The sequence below is a fragment of the Nycticebus coucang genome, chromosome 19, assembly GCF_027406575.1.
Source record: "Nycticebus coucang isolate mNycCou1 chromosome 19, mNycCou1.pri, whole genome shotgun sequence".
In the NCBI taxonomy this organism is placed as follows: Eukaryota; Metazoa; Chordata; class Mammalia; order Primates; family Lorisidae; genus Nycticebus; species Nycticebus coucang.
This window is the reverse complement of record NC_069798.1, coordinates 22,779,706-22,795,841: the sequence shown is the minus strand read 5'-3', so window position 1 is coordinate 22,795,841 and position 16,136 is coordinate 22,779,706. Positions and strand designations below refer to the sequence as shown.

Genomic DNA, 16,136 nt, shown 5'->3' with positions numbered 1-16,136 from the left:
GAAATAAGACGAATAAATTCAGATATTTATTATTATTGTTTATTTATTTATTTCAGGTTAATGTGAAGGTACAAACAACTAGGTCAAAATATTTGAATTTGTTAGGTAGAGTCCCTTTTGTGGTTATGTCCTGCACTCAAAAGGTGTGCAACGCCTTTCAGCACGCCCCTTCAGTGGGAGCACACCCATCCCTGTCCCTCTCCCTTCTCTCTTATTCCCCTCTCCCCAACTTGAAATGAGTTTTTCTCCTACGTGGTCATGCTTTAGATTGTCCATTGGCTTCATGTTAGTACTGAGTTCATTGGATAATTGCTTTTCTAATCTTGTGTTACTTTACTGCAAAGAATGTGTTTCAACTGCAACCAGGTTAATACAAAAGATGTGAAGTCACCATCGTTTTTAATGACTGAATAGTATCTATGGTATGCGTGTACCACAATTTCTTAATCCGTTCCTGAGTTGATGGGCCTTTAGGTTCCTGAGTTGATAACTTTAGGTTATCTCCACATCTTGGCAATTGTAAATTGAGCTTCAATAAACAGTCTAGTGCAAATGTCCCTTATAATAAAATGATTTTTTTTTTTCTTCTGGGTAGAAGCCTAGTGGTGGGATTGTGGGGTCAAATGGGAGGTCTAGTTTGAGTTCTTTGAGGATTCTCCATACTTCTTTCCAAAGAGGCTGTATTAGTTTGCAGTTCCACCGACAATGTAAAAGTACTCCCCTCTCTCCACATCCATGCCAGCATCTGCACCTTTGGGACTTTGTGATGTGGGCTAATATCACTGGGGCTAGGTGATATCTCAGGGTGATTTTGATTTGCATTTCTCTGATGATTAGGGATGATGAGCATTTACTTTTCTTTCTTTTTTTGTTTTTGTTTTTTGAAACAGAGTCTTACGATGTCGCCCTGGGTAGAGTGCCATGTTGTCACAGTTCACAGCAACCTCCAATTCTTGGGTTTAAGCAATTCTCTTGCCTCAGCCTCTCAAGTAGCTGGGAGTACAGGTGCCCACCACAATGCCGGGCTATTTTTTGTTGTTGTTGTTGCAGTTGTTAGTGTTGTTTAGCTGGCCTGGGCCGGATTCGAACCCGCTGGTCTCAATGTATGTGGCCGGTGCCATAACCACTGTGCTATGGGCTTGTTTTTATTATTTGGTTGTAATTCTGGTTAAAGATTGGCTACTATATCTGATATTATGGATGGCAGTAATCATTTTAGATTATCTGATTTCATTTATCTATCTATGTCCTTATTTATTATTTCCTCAAATAATCAAAGTTTATTAAAAATACATATCACATATAGAATATAATTTAATTTCCTTTAAGAACTAATAAAACAATTTTAAAATAACACTAAACCTAGTTCATTTCTTCTTAGATGGTAGATCATGTACTGGAACTCTTGCTGTGAACATTGAAGATGTCAATGATAATGCGCCAGTAATACGCAATGATTATCTAACGATTTGCAAACCAAAGATGGAGTATATCGACATTTCAGCTGTTGATCCCGATGACCCTATCCACGGAGCTCCATTTTCTTTCAGTTTGTCAAACCCTTCTCCAGAAATCAATAGAATATGGACACTCACAAAAGTTAATGGTATTTAATCAAAAATAATGGTTTATGTACTCTGAAATAACTAGAATAACTAGAGGATGAATTTACTTGTTTACTTACACAAAGCGTAAAGTAAAATTGATTCTCATACAGTTTAAAGGTTAAGTTAACCTTCTTACAAATATTGTGTGGGGTGCAGTATTATAGATTACGTATAAAAGGAAGACGAAATTTACAACAAAGTCGAAAAAAGTTTTGTTAAAATATTGGGCAGTTCTAAACTGTTTTCTTTTTTGTTGGTTCTGATTTTAAAGTAATACTAGTGAGGTGAGGAGAGACCAGAGGATGTGCAGGGTAATTGTGTTGTAAGGAAGTGAGGAATCTGGGTGCATGGGGTGAACACTCCTTGTAGTTTCTGGAAGCGAACTTGGTGGGATACGGAAAGGGGTCTGGCCTTGGAGCTTTTAGGGATTGCCTCCTACAATAGCAGTTTCTGGGGGATGTAGTGGTCTAGATTTCATTCACACTTCCCTCTGTAGTTTTGTGACTTTTGTCACGCTCTTTCATGCTACTGGACTTTTGTGAACACTGCCCCTTCTATTTAGAGTATCTTTTTCCCAACATTTTTAGCTTGATATTAGTTCATAACATGTCTGAGCACCTATTATCTGTTGGGCACTGTTCCAGATCCTGAGGATTTATACAGAGGTGAACAAGACAGTCACAACCCCAGCCAAGGTGCTCAACCTCTGACGGTTTTCTTGACTTGGAAAGGGTGGCACCTGTATTGTAGCACCTTTCAGGTCTTTTTTGTTTGTTTGTTTTGTTTTTATAATCTGGTTACCTCTCTCCTCCAATATATGAATTTCTCAGAACATTTTTAACCCACCTTTATATTTCCAGCACCTAGCGTAGTACCTAAAGATGCTAACTGCTTAATAAAGGTTTGTTTAATCAACAATTGACCAATAACGTGTATAAAAGAAGAAGAAACATATGAGGAGAATAAGTATATCAGCATCATTAGAATTTTGAAGATTTTTCTAAGAAGGCCCAGAATTTGGGTAGGAGGAAAGATAGAATCTGGTGGCAAAAGGACTCTATGCCAGGCTGAGGAGACTGACCTTTGCACAGTAGGTGACAGTAGCTATGCATTGGGAATGTGCAAACCAGGTAATGCCATACCCAGATCTTTGTCTTTTAAAGGTGGCCCTGGTGATAGGGTAAGTTGAAGAGAGATGAATTCAGTGAGACAAGATCAGAGCCTGATGCACTCCTGTGACTAAATACAACCTGACTGTGGATCGGCTTGTGGTCTTGGGGGACTAGAGAGACCTGAAGGATCTTGCATTAGACATAATGTGATCTTGAAGGGTCCTAAATAAACCCTTTCTGGGATGAGGTGCAGCCAAAATCATTGAAGTTCTTGCAGCTACCCCACTGCAGTTAATCAAAGCTTTGAAATCCCAGATGACTTCCTAGATGTACATTATGCTACTTTGTCATCTTGGTTAGTCTATTATAAAAACTCGAGGAAGTTGTCATTGCCATTGAAAGTATGTGGAGCTTTTGGTACGTTGATAAGAAGTTGTTAAAATAAGATTTCAAGACTATGGGGGGAAATTGTCACAGTTGACAAAAATGAATTGTTATAATATAGAAGTACCTGCTTTTTTTCATGTAAGTCTTATAACTAGCCCGAGTGCTATTAATTAGCTTTCTAATATTGAGATTATTTCCAGATGCAAGGCATTAACCACAAAGAATCTCTTGTGTTTTAAAAAATTATCTTATGCAAAAGAATGGACAGATGCCAGATGGTCAATGGCTAAGAAAATCTGAACTTCAGACACCCTTTTTGTGCAGCTAAAAATGTCAATTCTTTAAGATTACATAAACTGGTAGTAAAGAAAAATGCTTTAACTGTATTTTAAGAGGCAACCTAATATTATTAGGTTAAAAAAATATTAAACTTTGCCAGAATACTGCTGGATTATTCCAATGCCAAGAGTTACAAGAGGCAACGCATACAAGGTAGTATCAGTGCTTGAAAAGGTTGATGATAGTCCTCCATTTCAATTTATTTTCTTGTGACTGGTAGTTACTTGAGAAAGGTGCAGTTGTGGTGACATAGATGCTAAGGGAGGAATAAGTGATCATTAAAAAATAACATTTTTCAATTTCCTTTCAGATACAGCTGCCCGTCTTTCATATCGGAAAAATGCTGACTATCAAGAGTATACTATTCCTGTTACTGTAAAAGACAGAGCAGGTCAATCTGCAACGAAACTCCTGCGAGTTGATCTGTGTGATTGTACTCACCCAGCTCAGTGTCGCTCAGCTTCAAGGAGTGCAGGAATAGCACTCGGAAAGTGGGCCATCCTTGCCATATTACTGGGCATAGCACTGCTATTCTGTAAGTACTTTCACTTATTTCAAGTTCAAATGTATAATTGCTGGGTGCAGGAAAGAGTCTTTGCTAAGTAAAGTAGCCCAAGCATTCACAGATGTGAGTCTCTTTTCAAGCTCCTTATGTGTTATTATTTAAATTCTGTTTAAATATTTTCCGTGGAAGGGAGCAGGGTCCTTCTTGTTGTATAGGATTTTATAGTTGGGTAGAGGTGCTGAAAATTCCTGAGACTGTATTGAATCTGCCAAATGAATAAGTTTCTATTTCTTGGACCCAATCCTATCCATTTGGGGGCTAAATAAAACAACCTACACCATCTGCTAGACCGAGTATGAAAGTCCAGTAAGGCCATTTCCACTTCATGTCTTCTCACCATCTTTCTCCCGGACTCATGGGGGATGTTCAGTTGACAGCGATGTTTCTTCTTGGGTATATCTTGCCCACGTTAAATTCTGTAACCCTCCTTCTTACCACTTGTGTCGTTCTCAGTGAAGCCATATTTTTTCCTCTTCACTCCTCCAGCCTGGATTAGCTTTGTTTTATGATAGGAATCGAGCTTAAGAACAAGGCTCAGGAACCAGACTGCCTGGGTTTGTACCTCGGCCTCATACTTGCAAGTCATGTGAATTGGGGCAAGTTGCTTAACTGTGCTGCAATTTCCTCACTTCTAAAAGGGAATAATTGTAGTAGCCTACTGTATGGGGTAGTGCTGAGGGTAATTGAGGTAATGCATGTGAAGTGCACGGTAAATTTATCATGTGTTCATTATTTTTCATCAACTCAACAAAATAAACATATACACTGAATACCTGCTGTAGCCCAGAAACTCTTCTAAGTGCTTGAAATTCATCAGTGAACAAAATAAAAAAAAAATTTTAAAACATGAGCAATCTTTCCTTGTGATAGTAAATGAATAAATAAATTAAATGCTATGGAGGAAAAAAGATCAGGTAGATAATTAAAATCTGCAGTGCTGTGGAGTGTGTGTTAGTGCAGTGGTCCCCAACCTTTCTGGCATCAGGGACTGGTTTTATGGAAGACAGTTTTTCCACAGACTGGGGTGGGGTGGGGGGATGGTTTGGGGATTATTCAAGCACATTACATCTCATCTCCATCTCAGATTATCAGGCATTGGATTCTCATGAGGAACATGCAACCTAGACCCCTCACATGTGTAGTTTACAGTAGGGTTCCTGATTGAGTGAGAATTGAATGCCACCCTCTGATGGGGGTGGAGCACAGGCAGTGATGCGTGCGTTGGGGAGCAGCTGTACATACAGATGAAGCTTCCATTGCTTACAGGAGGACAGAGTGGGGTAGGTGGTTGGGGACCTCGGTGTTAGAATATTGATGCAAAGTCCATAGATAACTGACCCAAGAAGGTTATCTTTGGTGATTTGGGGAAGAAGGGAATAGTCAAATCTACCCTGGAGATAAGGAAGATAAGAAAATATATAAATGATAGGCATAGTACAGGTGTGTTTCCATAGAATTTTATAAACAGCAAGTAAAATTTTAATTTCATATAGTTTTTACATGTCAAACTATTCTTCTTTTGACTTTTGTCAACCCATTAAAATAAGTTTTATTTTTTATTTTTTTATTTTTTTTATTGTTGGGGATTCATTGAGGGTACAATAAGCCAGGTTACACTGATTGCAATTATTAGGTAAAGTCCCTCTTGCAATCATGTCTTACCCCCATAAAGTGTGACACACACCAAGACCCCACCCCCCTCCCTCCGTCCCTCTTTCTGCCCCCCCCCATAACTTTAATTGTCATTAATTTTGTTTTTTCTTTTTTAACTTAGCTGTATTGTTAACTTTAGTATGTGGAGTTTATGGCGCAAAAAAACACAAACATTTTCCTGAAGATTTAGCACAGCAAAACTTAATAATATCAAACACTGAAGCCCCTGGAGATGATAGAGTGGTAAGTCATTTTTTTAATGAATATTTACCTGTATCTCCCATAATGTCTTTAACTCAACCTCATGAACTTATATTAGAATTTAGGAGTTAATTTAAATTTTTAACTGGGTCATATTTTTAGGAATAAATACTCTGTCTATCAATATTTAAATGTTTCTGCAGTGATAACTTATTTTATTATTATTTTTTGAGATAGAGTCTCACTGTGTTGCCCTGAGTGGAGTGCCATGGTGTTGCAGCTCACAGCAACCTCCCGCTCTTGGACTTATGCAATTCTCTTGCCTCAGTCTCCCAAGTAGCTGGGACTACAGGCGACCACCTCAGCTCCCAGCTGTTTTGTTTGTTTATTTTTGGGTTGTAGTCGTCATTGTTGTTTTTGCAGACCTGGACTGGGTTTGAACCCGCCAGCTCTGGTGTACGTGGCTGGCACCTTAGCCACTAGGCTACAAGTGCTGAGCCTGCAGTGATAACTTATTAAATTTCTTAAACCAGATGCGTTGTTTCACTTATCTCTTTTCCACTCTCTAGTGATTTAATACTCATCCTTTGACTTTATGAATTTATCATAACAACAATTTTTTGGTTGCTCTCTACAGTGTGTATTTCCAGATAGTATTTGTTTGTCTAACTCTTTGACTGTTTATGAGAAAAACACCTTCTAAAAGTTCATGAGATAACGAGGAAAATATCAAAGACATGTACTTAATAAACAATGAGAGATTAATAAACAATGTCACACTTTCCTTACATATAATTTGGGACTTCGGAGGTTCTTGATACTATTCTTGCTTTGCGAAAAATGTATATGAGAAAATTATGTGCAAGACATGTTCTCTCCTCAAAAATGTTTAAATTTATTGATGAGAAATAGAACCTACTTTTTGCAAAAGAGAGTTAAGAACATGACAGCAAACCAATAGGATGAGGCACTGTCAAAGATACTCAGGACACATAAGTGTATTACGGTATCTGGACCAAGCAGGAGGGCCTGGTGGAGGAGACACAGCTTACTTCTGCAACTTAAAGAATAAGAAGGCTTTGAAAGTTAAGAGATGGTGGGAATAGCCAATGAAGAAGCAAACAGCCTAACAAATGAGAACGGCAATGCCAAAGCTTAGGGGCTGTGTAACATAATAAATATGAGGTGTGACAATTAAGTTCATGAACTCATCCAAGAAGAAGTTGGTGAATGTCACTAATGGATAGTGCTGAATATTACTAATAGTTACCTTCGAAGTCTCTCCTTAGGAAGCTGCACACTGGGAGTAGCATGTAGTCCAGTGGTTCTCAACCTTCCTAATGCTGCAATGTATTTTCACTGTTACAAAGGGGTCGCGACTCACAGGTTGAGAACCGCTGACCTAGTCCTCCCTTCAAAGTGATTCTGGAATGGCCATCAGGGTTGTCAGTGTGCAAGGAGCTCACCAGTAAGCAAAAGCAAAGGAGAGTCAAAGTGGGCCAAGATCTTTTGGAGAGGCGAGACGCTGTTTGTTGGGCAATGTTATTACTGGTGATGAAAGACAGGTACTGATACAACCCCAAAATAAAGTGTCAAAGTGCAAGGTGGAAGTCAGCCAGCCAGTTCTCTAGTCTGAATCAAGAGTCAAAGTGATGTTTGCTAACTTTTTTTTCTCTTCTTTTCTTTTTTTTTGAGGTATTCTAGTGTCTCTAGGATGCTCAGGAGTTTTTTTTTTTGGCCGTGGCTGGGCTGGGTCTGAACCCGCCACCTCCGGCACATGGAGCTGGCACCCTACCCCTTTAAGCCACAGGCGCCACCCTGTTTGCTAACTTTTTTGATGTCAGAAGGATTGTTCATTATGAATTTGTACTGACTGTACAAACAGTTAACCGAGTTTACTATTCAGAAGTGCTGAAAGTCTGCATGGAAAAGTTAGACAATAACCTGAACTTTTCACCAACAACTCATGGCTCTTGTGTCATGGCAATGCACCAGCTCACACAGCACTGTGAGGGAGTTTTTAGCCAGTAAACAAATAAATACGTTGGAACAACGTCCCTACTCCCCTCATCTGGACCCCCCAGTGACTTTTTTCTTTACCTGAAGACAAAGCAAATATTGAAAGGAAGACACTTTGATGACATTCAGAATATCAAGGATAATACAGCAATAGTCTGATGTTTATTCCAGAAAAGAAATTCCAAAGTTGCTTTGAAGGATGGATTAGGTGCTGGCGTTGGTGCATAGCTTCCCAAGGGGAGTCCTTCAAGGGTGACTATAGTGATATTCAGCAATGAGGTGTGTAGTACTTTGTCAAGAATGAGTTCACAAACTTGTTTGTCAGACCCAGTAAGTCAGTTTGGAATGGAAGAAATCATGTGTTGGAATAGAACTTGAAATTTACATTAGGCACTTAGGGACAGGATATAAGAAAGAAGTGGGAGATGGGACCTTCCTACGCTGCACTAAGGGTGTTGGATTATTCTTTTGCTAAGGAGAGCCAACCAAGACATTTTTGCAAGAGAGTGGTCTGATGCAAGTGGGGGATACTGAGTCAGTAGGGAGATGAATGTGAATAGGAAGGTGTTAGGGTTGGGGAAGATGAAGACTTAGGATTTTTTTGTTTTTGTTTATTTATTTTTGATAAAATGGTTATGACAGGCAGCCTGGGGACAGCTTGTATCTTTTCCCCCAACATCAACTATGAAAAGGTAATTGATTATATCAGTTCTCAGAACTTCACAAACAACACAATTAAATAAGTAGGAAATTTTTAAAACGAAATCTTCTAAATAATAGTAAAGGTGATTCTTTTAACAAATGGTACTATTTGTTACAGTGAGGGAAAATGGGAGTTTTCTGAAGAATCCCAAACCTCACAATTATTCTTATTTTATACTCACTCTGCCTAGCTCTCTAATAAACACAGATGCAAATACTATAAAATCTTGATCTCACATGTACAAAAAAGCTCTATAAATATTTGGGTGAAGTTGAAAAAATCAAAAATAGCAAATGTCAAACAAATACAAAAATTGGCATCTGTTAAGACTTTATCAGAAGTAAAAGAAAAACAGACTTTTAGTTTAAATATCTGTACATAGCTACAAGAGAATCAATGAAACCATAGCTTTAGTGCATAACTGAGAATTATGACTATATCCTTTGCTTCAAATACTTTTATTCTAAAATGTGGCAAGTAAGACATATATATATATATGTCTTATAAATTTATATATTTATATATATAAATTCTTTCCATGAACAACTTGATAACAGAAAACCAAAAAATATTTTAGATATATCTTAAATATCTTAACCCTTTTTCAACTGGGTTCTGTGCTGGTAGTTTTATAGAAGAATTTTTTTTAAGTTTTAATTTCAATGATAATATAAATATATCCTAAATCACCTGAATAACCAACTCATAACTAAACACTGCATTATTTCCGTGCATAGGATCTTTTGATAATTGAAGCATGAGATAATTCTACCAGGATGATGGTAATTGTAATATGAAGATAGGGAAGAATAAGAAATATTTTAAAGCCCTGAATGAATAAGCTTGTTGACTGACTGACCTTGAGGAACAAAGTAAAGGTAGTCTAAGAGGGGACTGCCGGTGGAGGTGGGCAGGAAAGAACAGAATGGAGAGAGTTCTGTGGTTTATTTTCAATTCCTCTTGCATTTAGCTTAGAAATATCATTTATTTATGATAAAATTATACTATCAAGGAGCTTCATTTTTTTAATCAAGGAGGATTTTTTGTTTGTTTGTTTGTTTTGGTATTAGAATTTTACCGTATCAGCAACCTGAGTAAAAGTATAGGCTAGCACTGCCACCAAATGGCTACTTTTCAATTCTATTTTCTGTTTTTTTTTTTTTTTTTTTTTTGTTTTTGTTTTCTAAAACAATGACATAGTACCTATGACTTTTGTAGATAGATTTCAGGTTCAGGAAATCATCTAAACTTGAAAGATCTTTCAGTTTAGTTAGAGACTTCTTATTTCCAACAGAAAAAAAAAAAAAAACTTATAAGAACATAATGGAACCTGACTATAATGTAAGTTCTTGTCATGAAAGTAACATAACTGTTGAGTGGCCCCTATGGCTCAAGGAGGAGGGCGTGGCCCCATATACTGGAGGTGGTGGGTTCAAACCCAGCCCTGGCCAAAAAATAAAATAAATAAATAAATAAAATGAAGTAACGTAACTGTTCATAGGGAAATCCGACATGCTGAGATCACCACTGTAACTACACTCCTGTCCTGTGGCCCAGGGAATTGGACTGAAATTCTAATTTTAAATTAATGTTTAATCAAAATCCTCTTCATTTTCAGGCATTGCATTGACTATTTTCTCTAGTTCCCTCCATCTCTCTCTTTTTCTTTGAAACTGAACTTTTTGAAAGAACATTTTATAGTTGACTTGTCTATAACTTTACTTCCCTCAGGACTCCTTGGAAATTCTTTTGCCAGAGATCACCAGTGACCACTCTTTTATTTGAATCCAGCAGGCGTGCACTGTATTTGAACCTTTAACTTGCTCTGATTTTTTTTTTGAATCATTGACCACTCCCCTTTTACCATATTCTGCAATGTGGCTCCCGTTCTGCCTCTCTCGTTCCCTCCCTCATCTCAAGGGCTGTTCAGATTATTTCTGTAACAGATGTATTTCTCTTACGTGTCTTTTGAAACATGACTTATTTTGTTTCCTTTACTTTTTGTTTACCGTTTTCTCTGAATAGCTTATCTATTCCCATGACTTTAACTGTCACCTATTTGGTAGTGACTCCGATCTCTCCCTTGAGCTCCAAATATACATATTCATATATTCATCTTGGGAATCCTGCCTGTCTCAAGTTCATCACATCCATAAATGAGTTGCTCACCCTTCTCTTGCCCACAAGCACATCGTTCATCCCTATTTTAGTGATTTGTACCCTCGGTAATTCCTGATTCTTCCCTTTGGTTCCTCATCCTTCTGGTTACTGAGTCTCTGCGGAGTTGCTCCACTTCCCTCCATCACCACTGCTTCTGTCTTGGCTTAGGTCCTTATCAGCTTTTACCTAGAATAATTCAGTGACCCCATCTGCCTGGACTGATATTTTAAAAATGTGTTCCTATCTGTAATAAGTTCAGATACTTCATAATCCTCATTATTGTCATGGTAAAGTCTAAATTTTTTAGCATGGTAAATAGATCTTTATGTCCTCCGATATCCTCTCTCTCTCTCTCTTTCTCCCCTGGGGTGGCCACTCTGAAGTGAAGTTGAGGACCTCTGAAGTAGGTCTTGAAGGCAAGACCTTGCTTGCCTTTGGCCCCACACCTTTCTGCAGCTGTTGCATTCTTCCTCCCTCCTGTACCAGTCTTTAGTCCCTCAGCTCAGGATTTTCCCAGTCTGCTCCAGTTGCCCTTTCTGCATTTGAATTTTAACGCTCTGCCTCCGTGTTCCTGTAGCGTTCTGTGCCCGCTTATATAGCACAGCAATCCTATTCTTAAGGTAATAAGATATCTTAAGATAATATTCTTCTGCCTCACTGGAATAAGAGCTTCTGGGAGCCACTGAGGAGCCTGTCTTGGCCTGCCTGTACTTCTGCTCCTGCTATGACTTGAATGTGTCCCCTAAAGTTAATGTGCTGGAAATTCAATCCCTGATGCACCAGAGCTGGGAGGTGAGATCCTTAAGAGTGATTAGATCTCGAGGATTATGAGAGGGTTCATGCCTTTGTTGTGGGAGTAGTTTCATTATCGTGAGAATTTGTGGTAACAGTGAGTTTGCTTCTCTCTCTCTTGTTCCCTTGCTCTTGAACTTGTCACTTTAAGGCCACACGTGGCCTTCTAGGTCCCTAAGTGTGGCCTTTTGACTGAATCCAAATTTTATAGAACAAAACCTTTTATTCAAAGGGGTGCAGCAGAGGAAGATGAAGCTTTCCTTGCTTTCTTTGGTGCTTAAAGTAGAACAATCTTGAAATCAGAAGGCCTCAGGTTCCCCACACCCGCATGAGCCCTTGCCAGGTGTGGGCCCCTGCACTGCGGGCTTCCAGGCTCTGGAACTGTAAGAAATAAATCTCTCTTCTTTATAGATTACCCAGCCTCAAGTATTCTGTGATAACAACACAAAATGAACTAAGACAGCATCTGGGCACGTAATTAGAAACTGATAAATGTCTGTTGAATAAATGAGTGAATAAAAGATCGAATAAACGTTCTTTTTCTTGTAGCTACTTGGGATCCATTTCCTCTCAACATGAATTGTTTAATTTAATTTAATTAATTAACTAACTAATGAATTTATTTTTAGTGTTCTGCCAACGGACTTACTACCCAGACCGCTAACAACTCCAGCCAAGGTTTTTGTGGTACTATGGGATCAGGAATGAGAAATGGAGGGCAGGAGACCATTGAAATGGTGAAGGGAGGACAGCAGACCTTGGAATCCTGCCCAGGGCACCATCGCACCCTGGACTCCTGCAGGGGAGGACACACAGAGATGGATAACTGCAGATACCCTTACTCGGAGTGGCACAATTTCACCCAGCCCCGTCTCGGTGAGGTGAGTTTCCTTAGGCGTTTTGATCTGAAATTTAAATATCTGAGTGCAGAATAATAGAATATTGAAATTATCACATATTTTCAGAAGGTACTTTTCTATATTTTTTTAGGTTCCCTTCCTTTCTTACGCATAGTCATTTTTTCTATGGTCTTTAATTTTGTTACATTATTTAATTTACAAACAGATTTTATTTAACCTGGTATATTCCACTTAATTTCTAAAATCCCATAAAATTGTAGGTTTCTAATGTCTTTCAATAAATTTCATTTTTAGATGTGCACTTAATACCAGTAGAGAAAAATGTGATATATGAGAATGGGAAAAAAATTCTGGTTCCTATAATCACGAACTTTCCAAATCAAATTTGTATTTCTCTGTGAAAACACAAATATTTTATACCCAGTTTTAGAAATTACATATAGCATATAAAATTTTTTTATTTTATTGAAAATTGACAAATAATTGTATATATTTATAAGGTGCAATGTGATGCTATGGTGTGTGTGTTTATATATATAGGAATGCAATGTGGAATGATTAAATCAAGGTATTAACATATCTATCATCTCCAATACTTAGTTTTTGTGGTAAGAACATGTGAAATTTATTTTCTTAGGAATTTGCAAATATATAGTATGCTAACTATAGTGACCATGATATGAGATATTTTTAATATATCAAACACCATACACATATAAAGTGTTTTTGTTCAAGGAAAGTAAGAATATGAAAGAAAGGGGGGATTAAATAAATCGTTTTCAGCTCACATCAAAATCCCTTGGGAGCTTCTAAAAACTACAAATGCCTTTGCTCTACCCTGAAAGATTCCAATTGAATTGGTTTGGCTTTCTTTTTTTTCAATTTCTCAAGTGATTCAAATACGCAACTAGGGTAGAGAGCCAGTAGATTAGATATTCTTCTGTTTCAAAACTTTCCATCAGAGGATCCCACCAGCATGTTAGCACAAATACTGGGCCAGAATCTTTGGGTGGAATACAGATGAATAATATTCTGTGTTAGGGCTGCAGGTTATCCTAAATTCATAGATTTTTTTCTTTATTTTTAAAAAATTTTGGTCATATTCAAATGTTAACCCTCTTTCTATTTTTAGACAGTCAGTATTCATGTAAGATCAGGTTGAGTTGGAGAGACGCTTAAGTCACACTGTTAGGAGTGTCCTTCAAAGTGCACATCAGGTAATGGGAGGTAATGCTGTCAAGGTCATGAAGAAAGACACTTGATAACATAAGCCACACACATGAGCTCTTGTGCAGATAGTGAAGGCAGGGACACTCAGGTGAGGAAAGGGAGGAGGCATAGCAGGTTGGCAAGCTAGCAGACAGGCCATGGGCAGACAGGGTAACTGTGGGCGAATGCCTGGCCTCTTCATTACAGAAGCCCAGTTTTTGTAGTCTAGGTTTTATTGGTTAAAGTTTACCAAGTTATTTTGTGCATCTAAATATTTTGCCATATTTTTGCCACCTTGGAAACTTGATTCCAAAGCTAATATGATAATTCTTACCAAATTTATAAGTGCATATAATAGCAGTTTTAGTTAACATTTATTGCACATTTAATATATTCTTGGTGTAATAAGCATGTTGTATGCATTATAATGTCATCATTCATTTCCAGAATAATCCTATGAGATGGTCACTGTCTGTACTCCCATGTTAAATTTGAGAAGGATAAGATTTAAAGATGTTTAGTAACTTGCCCAAAGTCATATAGGTGGATGGAAAAGCCAGAGCCTTGCCTCAAAACCAGGACTGCTGGACATCTAATTCAGAATTCCTAAACACTACGCCTTTTGTCTCCATTTTGTAGACTAGCCTGACTGCTAGATACTTAACAATAATTTGAATGTACTTAAACGTAACATTTGTATACATAATTTTTTATTTATACGGATTACTAGAAATGTGAAATATACTGATTTTATGATATGATTGTGATAGAGACCAATCATGTGCGTTTTTTGTGTGTAGGAATCCATTAGAGGACACACTGGTTAAAAATTAAACATAAAAGGTAAATAAAAAATACATTTTATGTTCATAAGCTTAAGTTGTTTAAAACAATAATACAATCCATTTTTTTTAATTTTGCAGAAATTACATCTATGTAATCAGAATGAAGAACATGTGCCATCTCAAGATTATGTCCTTACATATAACTATGAAGGGCAAGGGTCTCCAGCCGGCTCTGTAGGTTGCTGCAGTGAAAAACAGGAAGAGGACGGCCTTGATTTTTTAAATAATTTGGAACCTAAATTTATGACATTAGCAGAAGCATGCACCAAAAGATAATGAATATCTCAGTGCTACTGCTGGGTCTTACCCAGGTATTCTGGAGGTTTTCCCAAAATAGTATAGTAAAGTTCAATTTCATCATATAGGTACAATGAATATTTTCTCAATTTTGAATTATGCTACTCACCAATTTATAATTGTAAAGCAATGTTGCTCACCTTTTCCAAGAAGTACAAAATGTTAAAATAGATGATTAGTAAATCTCATACTGCAGCTTTGGAATAAAGGTCTCTACAGGGTCAGCTCTCCTTTCCACACACTTTCCCACTAAATTTGTTGCGTAAATATTAGTCCCAACAATTGCTAAGCTGTGTTAATATCACGTTTTTATATACTCCAAGTGATAGTTTGAGAAATAGGCACGAAATAATAAGTATCACTGTTTGAAGAAAGTTTTGGGAGAGAAACAAGACTAAATTAAATTAAAAATGCTGCAGTTCCAGAAAAAATTGATATCGGCCTGCCATCTGCCCCATTTCCAAATTCTTCATTAGACTTTAGAGGCAAAATTTGTTGAACTAGCCCACGAGGGGGCAGTTTTCTGTAGCAATATAGTTGGAAATGGGTATATATGTATATAAAAATGTTAATTGAGACAATATTTAAAGTGAAACTAAAAGAAAGGGGAAAAAGTTAATAACTTAGAATCTGGGGGTCTTGTTTGCCCTAAAATAGTAATCCCGGGTTTATAACAGAGAGAACTTCTATGGCCTAGTTCTTCCATGTTGAGTGGTAACTGAGCATGTTGGGAAATAGTTCATGTCTCTTTGTCTAATTTGTCTAAAATTGTAAACAAATTAAATTCTTCTGATTTTTGTGGGAAACATAGAGTGGCAGTAGCAAAGCATTGCACTTCAGTCTTTTTAAAAGATTTTTGTATCCACAAATTAGTAGCAAACTGGAAATAACCCAGCACAGGCAGGGCTGCCTGTTTTCTGGTTGCAAAATTCCAGAGATGAGGTGTTTCCCTTGAGAGTTAATACAACTTATTTAAACCTATCTCTGCTGTAAAACTCCTGGGCTCAAGTGATACTCTTCCCTCAGTCTCCCAAGTAACTGGGACTACAGGCACCCGCCACAATGCCCAGGTGTTTTTTTGAAGACAGAGTCTCACTCTTGCTCAGGTGGGTCTTGAACTTGTGAGCTCAAGAGATCCACCTGCTTTGGCCTCCCAGAGTGCTGGAATTATAGGTGTGAGCCACTGCCCCTGCCCTGTAATTATATATTTTCTGTTATCAATTTCTTTCTTTCTTTTCTTGACCAACATCTTTTTAATTTAGAGCCAAATACTCATGTCCTCTCAGAGAGCTAGAGGGAGCTAGGGGAAAATCTTACTGAAATCATCTAATGGGGAGAGATTACTCTCATACCCAAGCCCACAAACCCATCATTGCTTACACCGTGT

At 37.7% G+C, this 16,136-nt stretch overlaps 1 protein-coding gene across 2 annotated transcripts in view; it reads left to right on the top strand.

Moving 5' to 3' along the window:
• DSC3 (desmocollin 3) overlaps positions 1-15,081 on the top strand; it is a 59,443-nt gene extending 44,362 nt beyond the window's left edge. The window contains exons 12-17 of one of the 2 annotated variants that reach the window (XM_053571955.1): positions 1,382-1,606; positions 3,756-3,980; positions 5,785-5,906; positions 12,168-12,419; positions 14,408-14,450; positions 14,531-14,662. In XM_053571955.1, coding sequence (XP_053427930.1) covers positions 1,382-1,606; positions 3,756-3,980; positions 5,785-5,906; positions 12,168-12,419; positions 14,408-14,434 — 851 coding nt within the window. In that variant the 3' untranslated portion in view covers positions 14,435-14,450; positions 14,531-14,662. Of the gene's footprint in view, positions 1-1,381; positions 1,607-3,755; positions 3,981-5,784; positions 5,907-12,167; positions 12,420-14,407; positions 14,451-14,530 lie in introns of both variants that reach the window. The other variant, XM_053571954.1, reaches the window with a different exon arrangement.
• Positions 15,082-16,136: the final 1,055 nt, after the last annotated feature.